Here is an 11,467-nt window from a genome sequence, read left to right as displayed (position 1 = left end):
CTTATGCCTGGAGGGTGTGTTGGGGTGCCCAGAAGGCAGTGGGAGGCTGTGAGAAGGGGGGCCCAGGGCATCCAGTTTCACCACGACTCCATCCCTGGGGAACAGAGGCTCCTTCCTGTCGCCCTGAGCCGGGCTCATGTTCAAAGCCGCGAGCAGGCAGCAGCTAATGAGGGCAGACAATGGGAGCTGCGGAGGGCAGAGCTCGGGTGAGGGCCTGCTGAGACGCCCCCACGCCAGGCATGGCACAGCCCTGGCACCACGATCCTCTGGAATATTCCATGCAGCCCTCACCACTGGGCAGGGCACATGCCCACAAAGCCCCAGTAGAGCTACAGGCTGTTCTGTAGGGCATCACTGGGGCTTCCCACCTCTACTTTGATGGGACAGGAGACACCCCATGGGACAATCACCTCCCCACCAGGGACAAACCAGTTCCCACCCTGGGAGAGGTGGTGGAGGATTGAAAGTGCCAGGCTTGAGGCTGCCCATGGCCAGCCATCTCCATCGCGGTGCAGCTCCAGCCAGCTCCAGCTGCCCACAGCTGGCAGCCCCGTTGGGGATGTACCGGTGCCAGGCCCAGCTCTGGAGCCTCAGAGGTGCCTTTGTGCCGGGCTCTGCTCCTTGAACACATGTGTGAGTGCTGGGAAGCAGCTGGTGGGACCGGGACCTTTTCCCAGCGCTGGCTGGCACTATCCCCTCTCCAAGAGCACAGGGACTCCCAAGACTGTCAAGCCACTTCTGCCTACCGATGAGGGCACACCCTGGCTGTGGACGAGGGATGCCCAGGGAGGGACCTTCCTGGGCAGGGATGCCCAGCACCCCCCTGACCTAACAGGCCCCATGCCAGCATACCACCCTGCTCCCAGCCTGGCAGTGCTGGATGCCCTTGCAGCCCCTCTCACTCTGGCACCCCATGCCTCGGATTCCCGGGTGCTGAGGGGCTGCAGCCAGGCGGGTTCCCCGTCTCTCCTTCCTTTCCCCGGGAAAGGGGAGGGAGCTTCCCTCATCTCTTCCCCGTGTCCCGCAGACGAGCCAGGAGACTGTGACGAGCTCTGGGTGCACAGAGCCAGCACCGGATTCCTGGCACTGGCGGGACAGCTGGGAGCCATCGCCCGCCTCCTCCCTGCTCAGCCCCGCTCACGTCCCGCCGTCCCCAGAGCCGCTGCTGTGCCGCAGCGGGCACCGCACAGCGACGCTGGCACAGCCACACAGACCCCAACCCTTCCCTGCCCTCCACGTCGCCGGATCCTCGGCCAGCGAGGACGTCGGGAGAGAGGAGAGGGGACAGGTCAGTGACACCGCTGGGGACCGCGGGGAGGGCACGGGGCCAAGGGGTGCCATGCTGCCAGGCATGGTCGCTGCTCGCAGGACGTGCTTGAAAGCAGCAGGGTGTCAGGACGGGGGATGCCCCAGGTCCTGGCAGTGTCCCAGCCCTGTTGATGCCAGGGGGCTGTCCCGCCGGGGTAAGCCTAGCTACTCCTTGCTGCCTTCTGCCAGCTCGTGCCACGGGCAGGTCCCCGGCAAGGCCAAGCCCCCTGTCCCACTGCCCTGCCCGGAAGAGGTGTCACACTGCGTGGAGACGTGTGCCAGACCAGCGCAGGGAATGGGATGGGGCAGCCATAGATAACCTGGAGATGGGCAGCCCCACGCTGGCACTGGGGCACGGGGCGGTGGGCTGCAGCCCCCCCAGCTGCTCGCTGGGCTGCGGGGAGGCCCAGGAGGAGCCTTCTGGGGAGGCAGGGGCCTGTTGTGCTCCAGCTGTGCCGTGTTTCCCTAGCTACACCGCGCAGCTGGCCGGGTGTTTGCACCGCCCGGAGTTGATTTTGGCAGCCCCGCGCTTCCCCCTCCTCCCCTCCCCTCCCTCCTTCTCCCTGCCGGGCGCCCGCCTGCCACGCACCCACCACCTTCAGCCTCTCCCTGCCACCCTCGGGGGTGGCAACAGGGACAGGGGTGACATAAATTGCCCCACTTCTCATAGACTCCCCCTCCCCTAAATTCATGCCTCAGTTTCCCCAGATGGATGATGCTTTCCCCAAACTTTTCCGTGGTGCCTACTCGCTGCCAACCTCTGCCACCCTTACCAGCCCAGGTGTGGGTGAAGAATGGGACTGGTGCTGGGTGCTGCTCTCACTGCATCCCCCCTCCAGGTGCCCCTTCTCTCCCTGGGCCGGGCTCCTGTTCCCCTGCAGCCCTTGTCACTGGTGGGCAGGAGCCCAGGGTCCTACTCTGGAGCCTTGCCCTGCCCAGGGTGAGCAGCAGCAGGAGAAATTTAGGAATGTGGAAGGTACGAGCTGGCGGAGGTTGATTGTGCCTTCACAGAGGGCAGTGTGGGACTGGGGAGGGAGCTGGCTGTTTTGGGAGCCCATGCTCAGGGGTGCTGAGAGGATGGAGGAAGGGCTTGCTGCAGGGGAACAGTGGATGGACAGTGCCTTGCAGTGCCCTCTGTCCTGGGGTGCCAAGAGGCCTGGGAGTGCACTGAATGGATGAAGTAGTCCTCAGAATGTCTCGTGTCTGAGGAGTGGGGAGCAATGAGTCTTGGAAGAGCTCGTGACTGCAGGTGAACTGTGTGGATGTGGGGACACCAGGATGCTCTGTGCCCAGGAGATGCCCGATGCCGTACACAGATTGAGGAGACTGGCATTTGAATGGGTGTGCCCTGCAGATGCCTTATTCCCGACCGGGTTTATCTGCATGAGAAGACTTCCGTGGGGCTCATGCCCTTGAAAAGGGGAATGTGAATGGGGCATACCTGTGATGTCCAGTGCCCAGGAACACCCCAAGCTCTGTGGAAGGGGTGTGGATGGTGGTGGTGGTGGTGTCTCCACAGTGCCTTATGTCCCAGAGGGTGCTTTGTGAATTGGGAGGGGATGCCCCCAGGATGACCAAAACTTGAGGATGCCCGATGCTCTGAGGGAGGGTTATATCACAGAATCATATCATAGACTGAGCTGGGTTGCAAAGGACCGTAAACATCGTCTAGCTGCAACCTCCGTCCCTCAGGTTCCCCGTGCCCCGGAGCTGGCACGTGAGTAGGGGTACTTTGCACTCGGGGGTACCGCATACCCGGGGAGAGGGGGAGCAATGAATGGGGGGGATCCCCAGGACATCCCTAGTGTGGGGGTACCCCCGCCTGGCGGGGCAGCCGCGTGCCCCGGGTGCCGCAGGACGGGACAGGACAGGACGTCCCGTGCCAAGCGGGGGTGGCGGGGCCGGGGCCCGGGGGTATGTGGGGGGGGTCGGAGCGCGGCGGGGGGCGCATCCCCCCCCCGGCCGGCCGCTGCCTGCGCCTCATTAGCGGGGCCTTTGTTTGCACAGGGCTCGCAGCTCCCGCTTGCCCATGCCGCCGCCTATAAAGCGGAGCCGGAGCCGGCAGCCGGGCAGAGGCGGCGGCAGCGCCCGGCAGCGCCCGGCCCCCCCTCCCCGCCGCCGCCGCCGCCTCCGGTCCCGGTCCGCCCGCCCCGGCCGGCCGGCACCATGCGCGCCGCTGCGCTGTTGCTGCTCGCCCTGCTCCCGCTCCGGCCCCTGCCCGGCCGCGCCGCCCGCCCCAAGCTCGCCCTGCCCATCCGGCCCGACACGGAGCCGCTGCCCCCCGGCGGGGCGGCAGGTAGGAGCCCCCTGCCCTACACCCTTCCTTCCCCCGCTCCGCGCACCCCCGGTCCCGTACAAGCCGCTGCCGCACCCCCCGTCACGCATCCCGCGTCGGGCACCCCCTCCCTGCCACCCGCACCCCCGTCCGTGCATCGCATGCCTGCACCCCCCTTCCTCGGGCACCCCGCGTTCCGCCCCGGGCCCCCCGGCTGGCCGGGACCCGCACTGGGACCGGCACCGGGAGCGCAGCGGGCGGCGGGGCGGTGCCGGCCGGTCCGGGGCTGCGGCAGGGGGGTGCCCGCGGCCCGGCGGTGACCGAGGACGGCGGTGGGTGGTGGTGGGGTCTCCGCAGGCTGCGCCTTCGGGGGGCACTTCTATGCTCTGGAGGAGACGTGGCACCCGGACCTGGGGGAGCCCTTCGGTGTGATGCGCTGCGTTATCTGTCACTGCGAGGCGGTGAGTGCCCCACACACCCCTTTCTCTGGGAGACCCCCCAGGATCCGGGTCTGCTGGGGAGAGGGCTGGCAAGGAAGGAGTTCGACCCATGTTCAATACACTCCTCTCCTTCCCATGGAAGAGGGAAGCAGGATCCCTGCAGCCAGCCGGACACCTGGATGTCCTCCCCCGCGGCAGGGGGGAGGAGAGGGGGGATTTAAAGGATCAGGCTTCATTCTTCCTCCCCCTCCTCAGGGATGGCCTCCGGCCCCCTTCCTCCCTCCCTCCCCCCAAGCAGCCCCCCGAGGCTGGGGCTGGCGGGGCCACTCACAGCTGGTCAGGAGGCCGGGGGCTCTGGGGAGGGGGCCCGGGTTTGGCTGCGGTACAGGCATCTGGGGACTGTGCAAGGTGTCCAGGGCTCCAGATGGAAAAAGATGGGGGAAGCCAGGCTGTGCCGGGAGGGCATGACTTGGCAAACCTAGAAATGGCCTGGCACACCTTGGCACGGCTCTCCTGTGGTCTTCTTGGCCCCCCACAGCAGAGGAACCACCGGGGGAAGCCTGTGGGGAAAGTGAACTGCAAGAACATGAAGCAGGACTGCCCCGTGCCTGCCTGTCCCCGGGCCACACTGCTGCCTGGACACTGCTGCCACACCTGCCCCAAAGGTGAGGAGAGTGGGTGCTTTTCTGCAGGGACCCCCACCAGTCCACCAGGATCCCCCAAAGGCCTGGAAAAAGGGGGCATTGCACACCCCCCTGAAAAGTGATAGTCAATTTATTATGAAAGTCATCAGTGCCCATGATGTGATGGGCAGGGGGAAGCCCTGGTGGGAACAGCCTGAAAGGAGCACAGGAAAGGCACACAGGGCTAAATGCCCTGCCTGTTGATGTGCACAGCATGCCCCAGCTAAGATCCCCATAGTGATTCACAGGGCACATCTTGGATTACCTCAAAAGGGGTGATTTATTATTGACCCCCACCCCAAGCTCTTGGGCACAAGCAGCCTGGTGTGATGGTCTCCTCCTGTGTCCACCCCATGCCAACCTTGCCAGGCCCCTCAGAGAAGAGCCCTGCACTCCGCTTCGACACCTTTGAGTACTTCCAGGACAAGGAGGATGACTTGGACAAGCCCTACAACGACCGCTCCTACCTCAGCTCTGAGGGCCTGGCTCGCGACGATGCCCGCACAGGTGAGCCACCCACCCAGGCAGCAGCAGTGTGGGGCACCCCCCATTCACCCCCTCATCAGCAGCATCTCTTCCCCAGAGTTTGTGGCCTTGCTGACGAGTGGCCCAGAGCCGTGGCACCCCACATCCAGCGCCGTGGCCAAGGCTCGCTTCACCCTGCTGCGCTCTTCCCTGCTCTTCTCCATCAGCTACGAGAGGTGAGTCCTGTCCCCTGTCCAGCCTGCACAGCAGGCAGCTCTCTGGAGAAGGGGGATGCAAGAGTGCTTGTGCCTCAGTTTCCTTCCTGATATCCCCCCATGGTGCCACAGCCTTGCACTGACAGTGAGAGATTTGGAGGAGGGGGGCAGCAATGTGCTGGGCTCCAGCCTAGGTCAGCGGCCAGAATTTCGGCACACCCACAGCGTCGGCCCAGCCTCACCCATTTGCCTCCAGATCTGGACTGGAAACAATCGGGAATGGTTCCAGGGCTCCCGTGGGTGCAGCTGGGAGAACTACTGTGCCACCCTGCAGGCTCTGCCGGTGGGCAGTGCCTTGGCAATGCTGCCAGGATTCCCCATCCTTGCCATGCCCTCCCCGGATGCCCGCCAGCAGCAGAGCCTCTCCTCTCCCTCCCTCTTTCCCGCTCCAGTTTCTTCTGCTGTTCCTTGCTTCCAGGCCCCTTTGCATAGTAAAGTGGTGACTAATTTCCAGCTCTGACAGGGGGAGCCAAGCAGAGCCGAAAATGCTCCTTATTTACAGCCAGAACACTCAGCTCCCAGCGGGTCCTGCCATGATGTCTTTCCCGGCAGAGACCCTCATCCTGCTTTGTGCCAGTTAGACACCGCTCCAGGGCAGGGGAGCCCAGAGAATCCATGCCAAGCTGGCATTTGGCAGGACAGCAGTGTTGGGCTAGTCCTGGAATGGGAGGGCAGAGCCTAGCACTTGACACCCCAGGAGAATGTCATCCTTCTCCTGCCCACCCCAAAGCCCCGGGGACCCCCGTGTGCCCTTTCTGACACACCCCTGTGCCTGATGCTGAGTGAGGGTGGTGCCGGGGGAGGGGAAGGGCAGGTACATAGCCCTTGCTCACCCCTCGGATGCTCACAGGCTGGGGCGGCCGAGCCGGGTGCGTTTCAGTGACCCCGAGGGTAACGTGCTGTTTGAACACCCCGTGCAGAAGAGCGCTGCCCCCGAGGATGGCATGGTGAGAGGGGCTGGGAGGGCAGGGGCCACGGTGCCCCTTCCGACCCCTGCGGGTGTGCCGTGCCCTCCAGCCACCACCCAGCCTTTCCTTCCATCACCCACAGCTCTGCGGAATGTGGAGGACAGTGTCCAAAGCCAACATCCAGCTGCTGCGGGGGGAACAACTCCGTGTGTCCCTCATCACACGGACACAGCCCTCCGGAGAGGTCCATGGGCACATCCTCAAGCACCGGGCACTCTTTGCAGGTAAGTCCAGCTCCTGCATGCACACCCAGTGTGTGCCCATCAGAATGTCCCTCATGCCCCTGTCCCTGCACAGAGACATTCGGTGCCATCCTCACCTCGTCAGACCCCTCGCACTTGGGTGCTGGGGGCATGGCCATGCTGACACTGAGTGACACCGAGAACAACCTGCACTTCATCCTCATGGCCCGGGGACTGCTGGAGCCTGGAGCAAGGGGTGAGAGCAGGCAGGGAAGGGAGGCACTGCTCAGAGGGGGCTGCATAGACCTGAAGGGATGCATGGCATGTCTGCAGCTCAGGATGCATGGGTCAGCATCTGTGGGGTCGGGATGGGGGGCTGGGCTGGGTGTGGGGCTCAGGTGGGTATAGAGGCTGTGTGTGGGGTGGAGTAGAGGGTGAAGTGTGCATACACTGTATGTTGTGTGATTTGGGGTGTGCATGGTGGGGAGGGGCTGGTGTGCACCTGTGCAGGGGGGCTGGGGGTGCTGCAGAGCATATGGGGTGTGAGGGTCATTGTGCAAGAAGGATAGGTTTGCAATGTGGGTTTGCAAGGATTTAGGGCATGCTGGAGGGAATGGTGAGGTTTCGGGCACACAGGAGCAGGCAAGTGCCTGGGGTTTGGAGGTGGTAGGCACAGAGGTGTGGGTTTGACAGTGGTTGCAGACCCCTGGTCCAGTGGGTCCACTCCCCTCTGCCATGTCCAGAATCCCTGTGGGTCCCACTGAGGGTCCGCATCCTGCACCAGGGCCAGATGCTACGGGAGGTCCACGCCAACATCACTGTGGAGGTAAAGCGTTCTCTTCCCCCATGTGTCCTGGCAGCCGGGGTGCCCAGAGCAGCAGGGCTGATCCATGGCACTCTACCCCCCTGCCAGGACCCTGACTTTGCAGAGGTGCTGAGTGATCTGTCTGCCCAGGAGCTGCAGTGGCTGGTGCAGGGGCAGCTCCGCATCGTGGCTGAGACGGAGGGCCAGCACGCACGCCAGCTGGCTGGCACCATCACCACCCGCCGCAGCTGTGACAGTGAGCACAGGGCAGGCAGCCTGGGCTGCAGGGGGATTGCTGTGCTCATCCCCGTGCCAATCTCATCCACCCTTGTGCCTCTCTCCCTGGGCTGAAGCTATCCAAAGCGTGCTATGCGGAGCGGATGCTTTGCTGCCAACCAAGACTGGGGCAGTGGGCTCAGCCAAACTGGCACTGCATGAGAACGGCACCCTGGAGTACCAGGTAAGTGGTGGTGGGCACCCATTTCCCTCTCAAGGGTTCCAGGCATATCTACCACCCTGGCACTGCCCCTTGGCACCCCACTCACAGGTGCAGGTGGTGGGCACTGCCAGCGAGGTGGTGGGCATCACACTGGAGACCAAACCCCGGCGGAAAAGCAAGAGGAACATCCTGTTTGACATGACACCCAGCTACAAGGATGGGCTGGTAAGCACTAGATAATGCTGGGAGTGATGGCATGGGGACTTTGGGTGAGTCCCTGTCCCAACCTGCCTGGTCTCCCACTGGTGGCAGGCCTGGGGTGCCTGGCAGAGCCCCAGCGCCCGCGATGCCCACATGCTCCTACAAAATGAGCTCTTCCTCAACGTGGCCACCAAAGACTGGGCAGAGGGTGAGCTGCGGGGCCAAATCATCTCCCTGCCCTACAGTGGACTGCTCGCCCGCTACACAGGTACCAGGGACACGTGGGGTGGTAACGGGGGGCAGCGGGGCAGCCCTCCCACACACCACCACACCCTCCCACGGTCCCTGTCTGTGTGCAGAGATGCCCGTGGCGCTGGCGGGGCAGCTGGTGTCCCCCCCAGTGCACAGTGGTGCTGGGGGGCACGCTTGGCTCTCGCTGGATGAGCACTGCCACCTGCACTACGAGATCTCGGTGGCGGGGCTGGGACGCCCGAGCGACGGCACCGTCAGTGCCCACATCCATGGGGTGGCCGAGCTGGGGGAGATGGGCACCCGCCCCCACCAGCACAAGCGCCTGCTCAAGGGCTTCTACAGCACTGAGGTGAGGTGGGCACCCAGTCAGCGCAGCACACAGCAGGGGCTGGGCCAGACCTTATCCCCACCCTGCTGCCCCTCTTGCCACGACAGGCTCAGGGGGTGGTGAAGGACCTGGATGCCGACCTGCTGCAGCACCTGGCCCAAGGCACTGCTTTCCTGCAAGTCAGCACCAAAGCACACCCCAATGGGGAGATGCGGGGACGGGTAGGTCCTTGTCGGGGCAGGGCACCCCCACCCATCTCCACTGCTGCCTGCAGCCAGGTGGCACTGCCTGGATCAGGGTGGAAGGGCACAGGATCACTCTGTTATAAGGTCCCAGCAGTACAGCCTGATGTGTTTCATGGTCATGGGTGGTTCCTTCACCACCCCTGACCATGGAGGGCAGTCAGGCATTGGCATGGGAAGTGACCTCTTGCTCATTGCCCCCTCAAGGTGCACATTCCCAACCAGTGCCATGCAGGAGGGACCCGCCTGGCACCAGGGGAGTCCCTGGGGCAGGCTGAGCTCTCTGAGAGCACCAAGACCAGGGACCTGGAGCAGCTAAAGAAGGACCCCAACTCCTGCTTCTTTGAGGGTCAGCACCGGGCACATGGCACCCGCTGGGCACCTGACTATGACAAGAAGTGCTCCATCTGCAGCTGCCAGGTACAAGCTGGGGGTTGTGCTGAAGGGGCAACAATCATCAGTAGTGCCCCTCTGTAATGAGCTCCATCTCTGCTGTCCCCAGAAGCGCACAGTGATCTGCGACCCCATCTTGTGCCAGCCCCTCAACTGTACCCACCAGGTGCACCCCGAAGAGCTGTGCTGCCCCATCTGTGAAGGTACCTGGGGGATGGGCTGGGTGGGGATCCCTCTCAGAGACTGCTGCTGGCATCATGTGCACCCCCTCATGGCCTTCCTCTGCCTTGTAGAGAAGAAGACAGAGCAGGAAGAGCTGAAGCTGGAGCGGGCACGAGACAGTAGCGAGGGTGAGTCCTTGTGGGCATGGGCTGAGAAGGCAGCTCTGCAAAGGCTGAGTCACAAGGACTGTTGACTTCCTCTTCTTCCTCTCCCAGGCTGCTACTTCGATGGTGACAAGACATGGCGAGGCTCTGGCACTCGCTGGCACCCTGTCGTGCCCCCATTTGGCCTCATCAAATGTGCCATTTGTACCTGCAAGGTGGGTGTGGGTTCCAGACTTGTCCCCCAGCCTGGTCTGGCACCTATTGGTGCTCTCAGTTCTCAGTTCCCACTGGGCTCAAACCAGGGCATGGAGAGCTGACTGCCCTGTGCCTCCCGTGAGCCCCGTGCCCTCCCTGCAGGGTACCACAGGTGAAGTGCACTGTGAGAAGGTGCAGTGCCCACGGCTCACCTGTGCCAACCCCGTGCGTGCCAGCCCCTCTGACTGCTGCAAGCAGTGCCCAGGTACCTGCACCCCTCTTCTGCCCTGTGTTCTCCGTGCATAGCACCTGTGTGCCCCCATTGGCAATGCCACAGGCTGCCCTGCCACAGGCAGCCATCCTCCCATTTCCTGCAGCCCCAGAGAAGAGTGTCCCGGAGCTGGCTGACTCCATGCAGGCAGACGCACCGCGGGCGTGCCGCTTCGGGCGCCGCTGGTACCTCAACAATGAGAGCTGGCACCCGTCTGTGCCCCCCTTTGGAGAAATGAAGTGTATCCTGTGCTGGTGTGTGGTGAGTATGCCAGCCTGGGCCAGCACCAGGGGAGGGGAAGGCACCACTCTGCCCAGTCCCCAGGGCTTTGGGAATGGGTGGGAGAGCAGCACCCTGGACACCCACAGCACCCCAAGGAGCTGCTGCCCACCCACCCTGCTGCTCAGCCTCTCTTTCTGCTCCCTAGTCAGGGGAGACGCACTGCCAGCGCCAGGAGTGCCCCCCATCCGCCTGCGCTAGTCCTGCCACGAGGGACAACCCCTGCTGTGCCAAGTGTCGTGGTAAGTGCAGTGCTCACACATAGGCACCACTGCCCAAACACTCTGCGGCAGCCCCTGCACATCCCAGTCTCCTTGGTGCTGAGCCAAGGCTGGCATAACCACCCCAAGTACCCTCCTGGCACCCACTGTGCCCATCTCTCAGCCCCGCTTTTCCCCCCCCAGCCCTGGATGCCCCCTCAGATGCACGGGAGAAGGTCCACGATGCCAAGGTGGAGTCACGGAGCCACTGAGCAGTGACTGCTGCCCAGAGCTGGGCAAGCACGCAGCGACGCTGGGTGGCATGGGGGGGCCCCACTACTTATTGCCCCTGCCCGTGCTGGGCAGGGGGCACAGAGGAGCACAGTGGGGTGCACATGGCCAGGCCCCCAGCCTGGGCACCCCATCTCAGCACGGCTGCAATGCCAGGACCGCCCTACCCACTCGTGCCAGTGGGCAGCAGCCGGGCTCACGGAGGTTGGGGCACCCACTGCCCTGCCGCTCCAAGCCCCTCTGGCTGGCGGGCATTGTGCCCATGGTGTACATAGTGTAAAGTCCCTCTGGCTCCTGTTTGCTGCACTCACCCTGTCTCGGCCGGGTTTCTCACATAATTTATGGTGCCAGTGGATGGGAGTCAAGATGTATTTATTAAAACCAGAGCTATTGCCCTCCTGGTTCCTGTCTCTTCCTGGCAGTAACAGGCACAGGGCTGTGTCCCTGCAGCCCATGGGGAACATGCAGGCCTTGGCATTGCTGGGGTTGGGGATGTATATCTGGGGATATGGGGTGTGAAAGCCAACACCAGGATGAGGACACCCCTATGGGCTGGGGGTGGCACTGGAGAAGACCAGTGTACAGTGCCCACAGCTGGAGCCATGATGCCAACCTCTGCCCACAGTGGAGGCTGCCAACACAGTGCTTG

The 11,467-nt window shown here is 63.7% G+C and overlaps 1 protein-coding gene across 1 annotated transcript; it reads left to right on the top strand.

The window, feature by feature from the left end:
- Positions 1–1,017: 1,017 nt before the first annotated feature.
- CHRD (chordin) lies at positions 1,018–11,208 on the top strand. The gene is made up of 24 exons (XM_058844469.1): positions 1,018–1,288; positions 3,316–3,604; positions 3,941–4,044; positions 4,562–4,688; positions 5,076–5,213; positions 5,290–5,407; positions 6,297–6,393; positions 6,497–6,638; positions 6,712–6,852; positions 7,340–7,422; positions 7,510–7,657; positions 7,755–7,861; positions 7,949–8,065; positions 8,153–8,309; positions 8,401–8,642; positions 8,729–8,842; positions 9,071–9,283; positions 9,366–9,459; positions 9,550–9,606; positions 9,694–9,797; positions 9,940–10,042; positions 10,155–10,309; positions 10,476–10,569; positions 10,732–11,208. The coding sequence occupies exons 2-24, from the start codon at positions 3,475–3,477 to the stop codon at positions 10,797–10,799; spliced, it is 2,853 nt and encodes a 950-aa protein (XP_058700452.1). The 5' UTR covers positions 1,018–1,288; positions 3,316–3,474; the 3' UTR covers positions 10,800–11,208.
- The last annotated feature ends 259 nt before the right edge of the window (positions 11,209–11,467 follow it).

Source organism: Poecile atricapillus, chromosome 8 (genome assembly GCF_030490865.1).
Source record: "Poecile atricapillus isolate bPoeAtr1 chromosome 8, bPoeAtr1.hap1, whole genome shotgun sequence".
Lineage (NCBI taxonomy): Eukaryota > Metazoa > Chordata > Aves > Passeriformes > Paridae > Poecile > Poecile atricapillus.
This window is presented reverse-complemented; position numbering and strand designations above follow the sequence as displayed.